A 15617-nucleotide genomic window follows, 5' to 3' on the forward strand; every position below is an offset into this window, starting at 1 on the left:
AGGTTGGACGGGGCTCTGAGCAACCTGATCTAGTTGAAGATGTCCCTGCTCATTGCAGGGGGGTTGGACTAGATGACCTTTAGAGGTCCCTTCCAACCCAAACTATTCTATGATTCTATAAAAATAATAATAAAAAATAGGCAATTCTGGAAGGAGCTTTTTGCAGTTCTGAAGCCACGTCTTTAGGAATTAGGGCTACAGTAGGAAGTATGTGTGTTGATTTAAGCTAATGAATGGTGGGGTAGTGATTTCTGAGGCAGCCACCTAGGGCGTCTTCAGAAAACCAATACTTAGCAGCACACTCAGACACAAACAGGAAACTTGTGAGGTATCCAAGGGTGCATAACTGCAGTTTGTATGTATTATAGAGAATTCTAGTGCCAGAATGGTCCTCAGAACAATTGTTTTGTAGGGCAGAATCTTGAAACCATATTGGGGAATCCTTTATAAATGATGATCCTGAATGGTTTTGAAAGAAATTGTCCATGCAACTTATGTATTTCTTGAGTCTTTACTTGAATGCTGGGATTTGATACCATTGTGCAGCATTTATGTTTCTGTTTGAAAAATGGATTTGCTCTCGAGCAGTATCAGTGATTTGCAAGGTTTTTATAAAAATCCACGTGTATCCTACAGTTTTGGCAGCTCCATTCAGAACATGGTTATGCAATGAAAAGGTAGAGCATAAGAGAAAAGCTAATTGCTGATGCTTTGACTTCAGTGTTGTAAAATGGTATCGCTTTCATGACCAGACAATATTCTCAAGTGGCCAATAGAGAGCAGCTGAGCTACATCCTGGAGTGGTTCAGAAGAAATTTGAACAGAAGCAGAGATCTGGCAACGGGGGAGAAGGACACTTGATGAGTCACACGCATTCTTTATGCTTTGTTTAAGTAGTAACAAAGCCAAAAATATTAATATTTAACTGATGTTGTCTGGCACTTTATTTCTTATTACTACTATAAAGGCTGTATGTTGGTACATATGTAGCCACTTAATGACTGATTATAACAGTTTATCTCTCTGGGGGAAGAGAAAGATGTAAATTAAAGTAAGCCATCAAAAAGAGATGTTTGGGTTCCTACAGTGCATTTAACCATGAAATTGCGACTGTAGGGGTTTTTGGTGATGCATGTGCTGTGTTCAATGCTTAGAGCTTTAATATGTCATTGTAAATGTACTTAAGCTTCTTTATGCAAATGCGTTAAAATGAAATTTTATTACTCCTGGTTTTGATTCAAATAATAGCAGGGTTTCTTCCTAACTCAATTCAATGTTGCTCTTAGAAGACATAGAAGGTATTCTGTTACACAGATGATGTGAAGTAATGTAGAACTTAAACACCTTTTTTCCTTTTCCTGTTTTATAGATTCTTCTTGTTATAGCCATTTCTCCTCCAGTTTTGAAGTATGTATGTTTATTGTTAGAAAATAATACAGTCATATAGGAGTATGCCTAAAAACATTGGAATTAATTTTTGGCTATGTTCTAGCTGCTTTGCATATCTCCAGCAGAAGAGTGCAATGTGAAATCTTGGGAACTCCCTCCTCCTGTGGCAACCCTGGCTTGTTAGGCCATGTTATAAAAGTGTTCTTGGAAGTAAAAGGAAGTAACTGCCTTTTGTTTCCTTATGCACCTTGTGAGCCCTTACTGTTAGACTAATTGATAGGTGCATCAACATCTAGGTTTAACTTGAAGCTCAGGAAAGATGGAGAGATGTAAAGCCATCTTTGTGCTGGGTTTCAGATCTTTTTCTGGTCCTACTCTGTTCAGGGATTAGACAAACTGGGCAATAAGGGCCTCTACATTGCAAACTCTTTTGAAAGGTTACTATGAAATGAGTTCAGTCATGTGCTTTGCATGGCTCACTGATCAGACAGTGAAAAGCCAACAGTCATTTTCACTTTATGTATCCACTTTGTCATGCAGAACTTGCTATTTAGGTAATGGAAGTTCAAAAGATTGTTGCTGGTTTCAAAAATGATTCCTCCTTTTGCTTATTTAAACATTTTTAGCAGCATGCATCTTCAATACGTGTTTGGGATTAAGAGTAGGCAGATATGGCAGGGGTCCTCCCCGGCCAGATCGCGCTTCAGAAGGAAGTGGGTTTTCTGGAAGACCAGCGTTGTACCTACCAGCCGGCTTTGTGCTAGTTTCATGTGTCCTAGGGCATTAGATGCCCAAGTATAAGTGCCTGAGTTGCTGTCATAGTGTTTATGACACATGCAAGTGATAAGGAATAATCTGTTTATTGTCTATTTAAGCTGTTTATTGTCAGTGGTATCTGTAAGTGGATAGAAGTAATTGTTTTCTGGAAGACCAGCGTTGTACCTACCAGCCGGCTTTGTGCTAGTTTCATGTGTCCTAGGGCATTAGATGCCCAAGTATAAGTGCCTGAGTTGCTGTCATAGTGTTTATGACACATGCAAGTGATAAGGAATAATCTGTTTATTGTCTATTTAAGCTGTTTATTGTCAGTGGTATCTGTAAGTGGATAGAAGTAATTGTGTGGGGTTTGGTTGTTTGTTTGTTTGTTTGGTGGGGGGGGGTTTGTTGTTTTTTGTTTTTTTTTTTAAATCTATTCCTATGGTAGAAAAACTTAGTATTTAATCTTTCTACTGATGTAGATCCTCTAACCTGTTTTCAGAGGAAAAAACTCCAGAGTTTGCTTAAAGACTGCAAGTCAGATCCATGTGCGTTAAGATAGCCTTCTGGTGATACAAAAGCTTAACAAAGAAGCTATAATTTGTAACTTGGAAACTGACTTTTCCTATTTAAGGAAACCAGTGTAATGAGATTTTATGCCAACAAAATACAGCCATATTATTGCCCTCTTGATACGGTAATTTCCATTGCAGTGCAAGTTACTGTCTGATGTGATTATGTAAATACCTACAACCTGGCATTGAAAAATCATACTATAATGTGATCTTGAATTATATGTAATCTGCCTCTGTTTTTAAAAAAAACTTCTGACTTTAAAAAAAGACCCTCTCTCTGGCAGCAGGAAAGGGGGAGATTCCTGGGACTTCCTTCTTAAACTCTATAACCAAATTGATCAAGAGATTGGCACAAGCTTCCTGTTTCTGCTGAACTGACCCGTTTCTTGGTGGCTACTTTTTTGCTTTCTGGCGAACCAATCTTTGAGGTGGTTGAATCTCCTAAGTGTGCTTTTAAAATTTGTTCTCTTAGGCATGGAAGTTTTTGGTGCTTAGTAAAACTGCTTTTGATTACTGGACTTAGTGCTGTGATGATATTTTTAATCTATACATTTTAAGAACAAATGTCAACATTACTAATGTGCTCTTAATGAAATTTTGTCACCTAAATAGTTGCTTCCTTTATTTAGAAGCCTATATAAAGCATAAAATGAATCTTTTTTTTTATATGGTGGGGGGAATTTTTTCATTTTATATGACTTTTGTCTGCTTACTCTGCAGTAAGCTCTGCATGATCTTATGCCCATTAGGGTCAAAATGATATCCTACAGATGTCAGGACCTGCTCACAGAGAGCTTATTGAAAGCTTTGGAGCTTTGCTTTCCACAGTCTCTCCCTTCTCTTCAGTGGAAAAAGTGCAACCTCCCGCAACATGGGCTTTCTTAGATGATCAAGAGATTTTTGTAAGACCTTTGTTAAAGTAATATAATCATATAATGGTTTGGGTTGGAAGTGACCTTTAAAGGTCATCTAGTCCAACCCCCCTGCAATGAGCAGGGACATCTTCAACTAGATCAGGTTGCTCAGAGCCCCGTCCAACCTCCACCCTGACTGGGATTGTTTCCGGGGGGAGGGGGCACCCCACCTCTCTGGGCAACCTGTGCCAGTGCTTCACCACCCTCAGCGTAAAAAATTTCTTCCTTCTAGTCTAAATCTACCCCCCCCCCTGATGCTACCCCCCCCCCCCCTCGCCAGCCACACCCCTGGCCCTCACACCAACCCCAACTCTCAGCCTGTCCTCATAGGAGAGGTGTTCCAACCCTCTGATCATGTCAGCAGCAAATTGTGCACAAGAAATCCTTAACTAAATAGGGCATGGAAAAAGAACAATACATTTTGCCACATTTTTTTTTAACATGGTGGATTTGCAAAACGATATAAAAGCAGCTACTTATAAGTGGTGTCTAATTATATGAACTCCCAGGACACCAAACAGCAATGTTCAATGCAGCAAGTTTTCTGTCAGAATGTACATTTTCCTCTAAACGTCCCAGACTCTTCTCTGCAAATGTTAGATTTGTTTAAACATTTTAGCTTGCCTCTAAAAGAAGCAGATTTTTAGGGTAAGATTCCTGCTGGTAGCAGTATTTTTTAGATTAAAAGCTGCCTGGATTATAACCCATGTGAGACATTCATTTGACATTTGTTAAAGATTGGAGGAAGGAGAATAGATTTATATGCCATGCCAAAATAAAAGAAAGTCTGGTAACACCCATTACAAAATATTTACAAAAAAGTTTTGAATGGATTAAAGCTTTGGAAGAGGCAATCATGGAGGTAGGAAATGCATCTGGGGTTGGTTAACCCTCACTAGAAAGTGAAGTGGATGCTTATCTTTCTGCAACAGGAGCAATCCATGACAAGATCAGCTGGGGTCTCACACAGGGAGTCTGTGACTGGCAGACTTGATGCAAAAAGTTAGAAACTGGATTGCACCAAAAAAAAAAAAAGCATTCCCTCTCGTACTTTGATGTATGCTGATTGAATGTATTTTTGCTTTCTGCAGTGATCGTATCTGAAGAGACTGAGTCAAGCAACATAATGTTGTATTTATGAGCTGTAGTTTTAAGCTATAGAAATTCAGAAACCACTGGGAGATCTGATCAAAAATGACCAAGAGATCATTTGGAAAGGGAAATGGTTTCATAGTTTTTCTTCTTTTGTCCTCAGTAACAAAAATTAAAACTCACATGTAATTTTTAGTGTAGATATGTTTTTCAGTCTTTCTGCCTCCTTTTGTGTCGGGTACTCCTTAAACCTTTGTTTTTCTCATGCATATTTTTATACGTAGTATCTTTGTAGCTATTTCCTGAAACCTAGATAAGAATTTGTTTGACCCAGCCACAAACTAAATGGCTTCGTATGACAAGTAACATGTTTAGCAATAAACTGTTTGCAATAATACTTTTCAGGTGAAATGCAAGATCTTTTTATGTCACTCCAAGGATACCAGTCATAATCGGTGACACAACTGATGTTAATGACAGGCATCTATTTATTTGGATTTAAGCAGTAAAAATGCCCAATTGTAGAAGAAATTTGAGATTTGTGTTACTGAATGAAAGAACACAGTTATAGAAATATTTCTTCAGTTGCCAAGTTGGTGTTGGGGAAAAAGAAGTCCCTGTATTTTTATAGCCCTTTTAGTGTTACACTTATTTAACTGGTGTTTCTTATTTTATCTTTTAACAGTTGTCATCAAAAAAATGCTTTTATCTCCTTTAAGATGTGGAGGGAAAGAGTGTGATCTTAATTAAGGGAAGGTTTTACTTATTTTTAGAAATGTTTCCCCTGTGTTATAGGAGCTAAGTGAGTCTTCAGGAGGTGTTTGGTTGATCTTAGTGAAAAATTCAGCACTCATCTATGTAGAAGCTGAAATAAATCCTCATTCCCTTTCTCTAAATGAAAACCAATAAATCAAGATTATTGAAGGCCTTGACAGTATTGTTCAGAATCTCAAGGGCACTTATTTAAAATTACTTTCTCACTATAAATAGTCCAGCTGTTTGATGAAACCCCTGAAATTAATTTGCTGTCTCTCCCTTTTTTAATGAAACATTCAGGTTTTCATCCACTAGCAGCACAGGGGAGGTTTTATTTGTTTACTATTGTTATTTGTACCTTTGTCACTGTTGTTATCTTCCTTTTTTCTCTTGCACAGCGGTTCTGGCAGAGTTTATCAAGCCAGATGTGGAACGCTTGGAGTTGTTTGCTCGCAACCTACAGCCTGGCTGGACCAGCTGGGGAAACGAGGTTTTGAAGTTTCAGCACATTGAGTATTTCACTCTTCTGCAGAATGAAAACTGAGTTGGGTCTTGTAGCTTAATTCTGAAATGCCACACCTTCCTAGCAGGGTCTCGAACTTGCCTTTATTACTGATGGTGCACTCAGAAGGTAACAGAAATAAAACCAAGTGCACTTCAGTTAAAATTCTTGAAGTGACAGGGTATCTGTTTAATGGTATTTCTATTTGTACAAGCTGGTCCTTTATTTTGATGATCTTGAGGTATTTAAATACTGATGTTAGAGTGTAAGTCCATCCCTGTTTTTTTCAAACCTCAAGAAAAGAAAGATTTTTTAAAGTATTCTCACTGCAGCTATCAAATCTGAGCATCATAAGTGCTACCGTGTTGCACTTGTAATGTATTATTTTTAAAGAATGACAATGTATTATTTTTAGAGTGGCAACGGAAGTAAACAGTTCTGAATTACATATGTTTCCTTAAAGAAGATTGTTTTTTGCAAAACAGTGGATTTTGAACTAAAATAATTATGAAGGCAGTGTATCCTCCTACATGTTTGTTATCTGTCTGTCTACCTCAGAGGAAATAAAAGGAGCAGTGCTTGTGTTAACTGGCAAATGAATTGTTGACTGACCACTTTCTATGTAAAACTACACTTTAAAACAGTCAGCAATTCCATCTTCCTGTATATGGTGTTAATTCTTTGAATACACTGTAAACAATCAGTCTCAACATCTTACAAATTCTGCATATAAAGCTATGAGATTTAACTGAAATTTTAACAGATTATAAGTATTTTAAAAATTCTCTTTCCTTATGTTGTTGGGACATTAAAAAGCCATGCCAGTGAGCTGTATTTTTCAGCTAGCATAAAAATGATCTTTCTTTTTCTAAGAGCGGTACACTTTGTGTGTCCTTTGCTGCCCTTAGATTTGCTTTGAAAAATAAAAAAAGGAGACTTAATGAAGCCTCTGCCACTTACTCATTTGCAGCAGTAGAGGCAGAGCTGCTGGACAAGCTGATTCTCCTGATGACAAGCTCCTGAGTTCTGACTCTTTATAATGGGGAACAAAATGCATTGCATACCTTCTTTACATTCATTTCCCTTTTGGTAGTCTGGTGAGCTGTGAAGGTTTTTAATTTAAACTTTAAATGTTAGCAGATTATTTTTTAATAATTTTGTAATAAAAATTAAAATAAAAACTTGTCAGTGTCTTATTTGCAGACCCAGTTTCTATATTACTGTTCAATTTCACGTTTTGCCTATTGGAGCAGTGGAGTTAACAAAACAAGGAATATGCTTTTTTCTTTTTTCTTTTTTAAACATAAAATCAGTAAGTACTGTAACTGTGAAAGTAATTAGCAGGCAAAACACTTCTTGCTGCATGATTTTATTTAGCCTCTATTTTAAACTGTCAGTACGTAAGCAACCTTACCTACAACTATAAGGGATAAGAAGGTTCTTTATTTGCTTTCAGTTTTACAAGACATTCCCTCCCTGGAGCTTCTGAGTTCCCAGGCAGAATTCACTTGCACTCCCACGACGGTCTCATCCAGTACTAAATGAGCATATGAGACTCAAGTATGGAATAAATCATAACTACTGCACATACCTTGTTTTCCCTTTCTAGTCTATAAAACAGTACAAGAAATGACAATATTGGCTGGGGGACATCCACTGCTATGATTGGCTCTAGATTATCTTTTAATTGCAAATAAAGGAAAGGGATGAACAATCTTAGAGATCAGGAAACCACCTTTCTCCACCTTTGAGCTAAGCAGCAGAACCCTTCGAAGGGAATGACCGTCTTCAAGTTATTTAAGAATTGATGATCTATTTAATCTCTCTTTTCTGTGGAGTCCCTTTGCAAGTCACAGTCTTCCAGCCCTTCTTGTGTCTTCTGAGCTGCTGTGCTCAGAAGCTGAGCGGCTAATTCCAGCAGCTGGGAACCCAGCCTCCTGAGTATGGTTTGCATGTAGAGGGCATGTTCCACATCCACTGCTATGATTGGCTCTAGATTATCTTTTAATTGCAAATAAAGGAAAGGGATGAACAATCTTAGAGATCAGGAAACCACCTTTCTCCACCTTTGAGCTAAGCAGCAGAACCCTTCGAAGGGAATGACCGTCTTCAAGTTATTTAAGAATTGATGATCTATTTAATCTCTCTTTTCTGTGGAGTCCCTTTGCAAGTCACAGTCTTCCAGCCCTTCTTGTGTCTTCTGAGCTGCTGTGCTCAGAAGCTGAGCGGCTAATTCCAGCAGCTGGGAACCCAGCCTCCTGAGTATGGTTTGCATGTAGAGGGCATGTGCAGACAGGCTGTAAGTGTCTCAGACTGGAAATCAAAAGTTGAAGATCGGAGTCTAAATAATACTTGATCCTGTCATAAATAGTTACAAAATTGTGCCTCAGACAGCTGTTTGCTCTGCTACTTTCTAGCGCTCTGGCATGACGAAAACCTTGTGTATATGACAGAAGTGGTGCTCTACATCTGCAGCCAACCTGAAACTATTGGGTTTTCTCAGGAGGAGGTTCAATGTATCTCAGTTTGTTGCTAACTCAGAAATCTCATGGTGGTATTAGCAGTTGATAGTTTCAGGGTCATCTTTAAAACATAATTATTGGCCTGTTATGCTTAATTCATAATTTAAATAGCCTCTTACACTTTTCTAGCTGTCCAAAATCCCAGCTGTCCCCAACCAGCCATCAGATGTTTCCGTGTCAGTCAGATGATTCCTCTGAGGCAGAATCTGAAGCGTACTGAAAAATCAGTGATGAGTGAAGCCAGCTAATATAAAAGGACAATTTAAGATCCAATTTCCTTTTGTAAAAGAGTAATATTATCCATGTCAATTGATCTATATTACTTTTGTGGTGGAAAGATGCCCTCTGTTGTTTCAAGCTTTGTATAAAAACAGGAAACCTGCTCTCAAGTGTTTACAAACTTGGTAAGAAATGAAAGAACAAGGGGGAAGATAAGGATGGAGGAGCACAGGATAGTAATGAGATGTTAAGGTGAGCATGGGAAGTAGCAGCCTAGGTATTATGCACATCTTCAGTGTTCCTAAGAAATGATAGGGTTTCCCCCCCCCCATTTTTAAAGAGATTTTCTGCTTTTCTATTTTGGTATGTTAAAATTTACACATTCCAAGGAAAAATAGGTGAAGTGTGTATTTTACTAACAACATTGACAAAAGAGAAAGTTTTTTAGTTCTAAATTCTTTGTGTGGCAGTTTGGTGAAGTGTGAACTGTGATTGCTCAAGAATTTTCAGAAAGTACTTTATTTGGTACATCTGCTGTTATTTTAGCAGGACGATAAAAAAATTCTTTGGCTAGGTGTTCTCTACCTCTTAAGGCCTTTTATATTTATGTCTTATTGCAAAAAAATCTCAGTTCATAAAGCAATAAGAAGTAATTTTAAGCTGCTCCTATATGTAGAGTACATCAAGTGTCATAATCAAACTTACTTTTATGAAGCTTCAGGTTTGAGTATGATTTTGAAATGTCAAATTAGCATATGACCTTTACTTGTATTTTTAAACTTTTGTAAAGTAAAAAGAATTATACCAGTAAGATAAGTTTTTGGAATAGTGATTGCTAGGCGTGAACTCCTGTGGAAACAGGAAAGTTTCTTTTGCAAGATTAAACATTATTAAAAAAGTGAAGTAAGTGAGCAGCTCTTACCTCTTTATAGGATTCAGCTCAGGTAGGTGTCAGCACCAGTAAAAAGTTGCCTTTGAAAATTGATTTTGAAACTATATAGACAATGACAAAATAACAGGAGGAAAATGCTACTATGCCTCGAGAATTGTGTTCATGAACCTCAACATACTGTTTAAGACTTACCTACTGCTCATTTTGGGTTGAACACAACAGTAAGGGAATGGAAGATGGCTAGAGAATAGCCAAGGAATGACGTTTGCTCAAGTTGCTGAAAGAAGTCTTGTGGTGTCCAAGCTGGCAGGTATTTTCCGAATGGTCTGACAGTCTAGTGGAACTTGCTTGACTTAACAACTTTTGCCACAGTAATGACTAGGAGTGTCCTTGTGCGGCAGCACATTGCTATCCCATGCTCTTCAGCCCTTACCTGGATGGGGATTGCTCTTTGCGGAGAACACGGCCACGGAAAGGAGCTGCTGTTTCACAAAGCCAATGTCTAAACTGCGAGACCTGAAAAATGCTTCTCTGATCTAGCTGTGTGCCCTGGTTACACCCTGACTCCATAGGAAGGACTCCCAGGATCAGGAGGAGCCCCACTGTACTTTGGTCAGGGCTGGTCTTGGTAGAAGAGGTGCATGCTGTGACCTAGTGCGAATCAAGGGCTCTGCTGATACAGGAAACACCACCGTATAATCCCTTCCCTAGAATGACAAGGTATTTTCCATTAGTGGTGGTAATTGAATGCTAATGTTATTTCAGGAGTAGTGCGAAGTTAGAAAAAACAACCAAGAAGAGCAACTAGTGGGTGTAGATAAACCGCTACCCATACAACAGAGGCATGGCTAAGCCACTAACCATAACAAGTCTTGCTTATGGACAAAATCTGCTTTGTTGCATTGGCAAAGCTTGAGCCTGCAGCTGTTAAACAGTTAAAAATCACCATGCGGGGAGGGGTGAGTGGGGAGTTTGGTTGTCAGAAGCAACTTGCATGGACCAGTCTAACTAGAGACCTTTGGGAGAGGATGCTACTGCAAGACAGCCTTCCTAAATTGGGTCTTACAGGTTGTTCCCAAGAAAAGAAGGGAACTTCATACAGAACAGTACAATGGAAATCTTCCTGCTTAGAAAGCTGTTTCTGTGGCTCAGCCACAAGTGCTCTTTGCTGCTGGAGAAGGCATCTTGGGTGACCCAAACTAAATGGTGGTCACCTGAGAAGAGAACAGGTACAATCCTGTTTGTGGCCCGGTGGTCAGATGTGGGAGGGCATGGCAACAGATGCTAAGTCTATGGCCTGGTTTGAGAGAAGAGTATTTGTAAGGCTGTGATCAGGCAGCACTGGGAGGGTGACTGGTCTGCCGGTATTTCCTGGAGGGAATCGTTTGTGTGTGCGTGTACTTGCGTGTACATGCAAAGCTGGTCTGTTGCGGTAGTGTGAATCAGGGGTATACTGTCCTTTGAATAACAACCAGAGTTGTGCATTGATAGAAATTTAATACCTTTGCATTTTTACTTGTCAGTGCCCTAATGTTACTAATTTGTTGGGAAAAAGTACTTTTTATATGGTTAGAGATGCCCCAATAACGCACATGGTTTAAAAGCTTGCCTGGGGACTGCATGATAGATACATTTTTGCTTGGTGCTTTTTGAAGGCCTAACATTGACACTGATAAGTGAACAGCAGAGCAGCTGCCAAGGTGGGTTCCCATGGCCCTGGGCACATCTCGACAGAGCAGGAGGCACGCAGAGGGTTGGGCAGACGGGTAGTTTCACTGGTCCTACGGCAGCTTCGATTCGCCTTAGCATTACCAAAATCAAAGCAGCTCTAACTAGGCTGGGTCACCTTCCTGGGCCTGGCTATGAGAATTTTCATTGCTGGCATAAGGGAGGTGAGGCTGTCACCTCATTAGGGTTGTTCTTTCGGTGGCTTGAAAATTTTCTAACAAAAATTAGTTTACACTTGCAAACATTTTTTGTTAAACTTGTTGAACTCTGATGGTGTGCTGCAGAGCCTGGGCTTTCAGCTTTGGATCTGAGCCTGCCACACGGGCTGTCCTGGGATTAAAGAGTTATGGGCCTTGCTCTGTGGGGCTGAGACCCAAAATGCTTGGGGTTTCCAGGCATCCTCTCTTGGAAGCACTCTGGCTGCCAAACTGCAGGTGGTCCTCCTCAGTGGTCCCCCCTTCCAGCTTTTTAGCTTTTTAGCTCCCTATCAGTCCTATGAGAAGAAGGGCTGGGATGCACCGTTGACACTGGGGTCTTGGCACTGGAATCCCAGTGTGTTTTCCTTAAGAAATGTGGCATTTTTGATCTTTTCCCTGTGATAAGAAATTTTGAAATTTCTATTACTTGTTTCAGAACACTTCCGTATTTTAGTTAGTAGTTTGCCATTTACTTAAGACAAAATAAGTCTGACTTTCCATAAGCTCTGGTTATTGCTGTTTGTTCTTCTTCCTTTCTCCTTTTCCATCTTCTGTTTCTCAACTGATTTGCTTCAATCAAACATCCATTTACACATCAGTAACTTTATTTTGTTACATCAGAATCTCATTGGTATTATCGGAATTGCCTTGGATTTCATGTAACTGTTGAGAAGGCTTGGCCATAAAATGGTGCGGTTTAGGAAAATCCAATTTGAATCGATTTGTCACCTGTTCGCACAAACAACTGTACATAACCGTGTAGCATGGGGTTGGAAACAAGTAGCCGGAGGTGAGGGAAGAAGGAGGGGCTGCTTAGCAAACACAAGCAACAGCATCATTGAATGTGCAACCGCAGCCGTCCTGAGGCATCTTGGAGGCATCAACTCTTGGAGTTGAGGATTTGAAATTGTGGCAATAACGAAATTGGGTGCTGTCACAAGGACACAAAACCGTGCAAGTCATGTGAGAGAAAGCTGTGATTTCCTTGTGTCGCCTAATTTGTAGGAATGAGGACAGGAAAGAATCAGCAGTAAATAAGATAAACAGAACAACAGTACAGTAGCAGGATTGTTTTCCACAACTGGAATTTTGATTATCAGTTTTCTGGTGCTACCCGTTTGATAACAAAAGAACAAAGCGAGGCCTCATTTGATGACCCTAATGGAAATGGTAGCCCTGCCTCTGAATATAGGTGACTTTTTTCAGATCAGCTAGGGAGATAGTATTCATGGTTAACATACTACTAATAAAATGCTATGAAGGCAAATATTTGAGTAAGTTTTTTTTCCCCTGACATTCAATATGCAGTGGCATGTCTTCTTTTTTCCCCTGTCAGTAAGTGAATTGTCTTAAAATAAAAAGCAGTATTGCTTGTCGCTAGTTGGAATATTGGGCAACCTTATTCAGTTTTCCTTTTCTTTTGTAAAAAAACAAACAACATCTTCTGCTGAGGGAGAGGGAGGTCAGACATTCCTGTTTTGTCTGTAACATTGCCCCTATTTGCCTCAGATTAAACCTTGTGGAGCTGACAGTCCTGTAAGCACCTGGAACCGGCAGGATATTCCTCACCTTGGCCTGTCTTAGACCTCCTCTTTTTTCCATTCTCTTTCCCTCCTTAAACAGCATTTCTTTAACAGTTAATGTGTAAGAAAATGAGGGACTGTAAAGAGGAAATAACAGACAAAGTGGAAACCGGTGCCCAAAATACAGCGGAATAGTGAGAAGAGAATTGTACACTTTCATAGTCTAGTCCACAGCTAGTGCCACTGCAATGCTCATGGCTCTCTACACCACGGTTGTGGACTAGCTCATAAAGATGTTTGAGACTTTACAATCTGTAAAGATCCATCTCTTAGCCTCTTTGGAAATGGTAGCATTTTTCACCATGAAAGAGTGAGTGCAGTACCCCGGGCCAGCATCGTTAGCACAGTGGACATTCCATACTGCCAGTTATAGCTCAATTGCAGAAAGTACAAAAATCTGAATTTAATGTCTCACCTTTTTTTCCTTATCATATTTTCCTTTTTAAAAACTATTTTGCTTAAAGAAGGATCCAGGTAAACAATTGCTTTATTCATGCAAATTGCAAGATGAGGGTCAAAAAGAGAAAAATGTCATTGTTTTCTCATCCGCCTAAAGGAGGCAGAAATTATTATACATAAGTTTGAGATTGAAACAATTGCTAATAATGTAATAGGCTAAAAATATGAGCAACGCGGGTCATGATTTTACAGGATCATTAACTGAAGTTTGTAGCTAAATTTTACTGTTTTATTTGGTAATATTGTCTTGTAACAGTTATATGCTATTAATTTGGGAGACGGCCTATTGAAAGTATTTTTATGACACTGTTACTGCCCTCAAACTGTTCAATGTGTGGTTTTAACTATGTGACCTTTGTATATTTCATTACTTTGTGCACTCCAAAAGTTAGGCTGAGTTCAAAAGGGAAGCACGTGTCCTTTTCTGAGGTTCATGGTTCGTCTATTGGTTCATATAACTTCAAAGAGATAGTTCTGACATAAAAATTACATTTTTCCACATCAAAGTGACCCAGTCAAAACTTCCCTCTAAAATTTTATGAGGCCTACAGCCTAACTCATTAAAAAAAACCAAGAGGGTTTAGATTACAAAGAGCTATTTCTGACCGACTAATGGGCAGGCAAAGTTACAAGGATTTCTAAATTTCTAATAAGGTCAAGGAAGTGCAGAACATAAGAGGAATCTAAATATTATTACAATTTTCACTGCATGATGCAACTCACCATATATTATTTTTTGGTCCTGTGATCTTCAAGGTTAATTGTGATAACCCTCAAAGTAAAAAACGCCACAGGAATCAACAATGTTAACGTTCCTCCTAACATTATAGGAGGAAACTTTCTGGTTTTGTAGTGCTGAAAAGCCTCATTTACAGAGACTGGGAACTGTCTTTCTTACACAACAATTTCATTTTGTTGATATAATCATGGCTTTGTATAGCCATTTACATAACAACATTATAGGTCTGTAAGAGAAACAGGATTATATTATTCCATAACAAAGTTACTGAGGTTTTGGTATTATACTAATACTAAGACTGTGCTTTTACATATGATTTTCATGAGAATGCTATTTAAAGGAAATGATTTACACATTATCACACTGCTCTTTTTGAGGTCTTAAGTAGACCTCCAGAGCCTAGGCCTTTTGCTAACTGTCTGCTAGTGATAGTTGGCAATTTCACTCCAAATCACTATGGTGAACAAATTCTTCTTTTAAATGAGTAGCTTGTCTATTCTTGTCCCCTGCATACACATATGAGAAGGTGAAGCACAATAAAATTGAGTATCTGGCTTTGTCACGCGTGTTTTTTACAGGAGGATTTGATTATTGCACAAAGTGGTGTGCGCAAAAGAAGGATATCCCACAAGTTCGGAGAGGAATGATGGGCAGTGAATAGTGATCAGACAATGGGATTGGTCTTCTCTGTGGGGGATGCACTTCCCCAGAGTTGATCCCTCCATAGTGGTGAGTACTCTGCTTGGAAAGCTGGCATCAATAACAGGGGATTCACTTAAAATGAAAACTTTGCCTCTGAGTTTTTAATTCTCTGTCATAAATCTTTGCTGGAAATCTAAATAGCTCTCTGAGTTTTCCAGATCTGACCATTATGCAAAGCCTCTTTGCATGACAGTAGTAGCAAAAGCAAGTGAAAATAAATCCAAATGCACTGGTAGAGTTAAGACTCCCTTTGCAGCCCAGAGATGTGTTGTCTTCATCATTTTTTACTGTCTAGCCATTTATGAAATGCTTACCCAGTGAAGATGTAATAATTTTCATTTAAAATCTCTGTAGTAGATATTTAGTCTGAGACCAGCTGTGACACTTAAGTATTTCCTGCTTTGATGAACCAGATGATGAAATAATCTAATTAGTCTCCTCATGAGAAGCAGTCAGAAGTATGATAGCTTTCCTATTTAAGAATCAATAAAATGGCAAGATGGTAAAATCTGTCAGGGCATCTGTAACATGAATGTTTTATTATGAAAAAATGGAAGCTTCATACAGATCTGATTACAGAGGATTACTTATC

The 15617-nt window shown here is 38.9% G+C and overlaps 1 protein-coding gene across 1 annotated transcript in view; it reads left to right on the forward strand.

The window, feature by feature from the left end:
- Window positions 1-6987, forward strand: part of METTL4 (methyltransferase like 4) — a 23639-nt gene extending 16652 nt beyond the window's left edge. The window contains exon 9 of the mRNA XM_009284124.2: window positions 5881-6987. Coding sequence (XP_009282399.1) covers window positions 5881-6026 — 146 coding nt within the window. The 3' untranslated portion in view covers window positions 6027-6987. The remainder of the gene's footprint in view (window positions 1-5880) is intronic.
- The last annotated feature ends 8630 nt before the right edge of the window (window positions 6988-15617 follow it).

Source organism: Aptenodytes forsteri, unplaced genomic scaffold (assembly GCF_000699145.1).
Source record: "Aptenodytes forsteri isolate BGI_AS27 unplaced genomic scaffold, ASM69914v1 Scaffold229, whole genome shotgun sequence".
NCBI classification, from domain to species: domain Eukaryota; kingdom Metazoa; phylum Chordata; class Aves; order Sphenisciformes; family Spheniscidae; genus Aptenodytes; species Aptenodytes forsteri.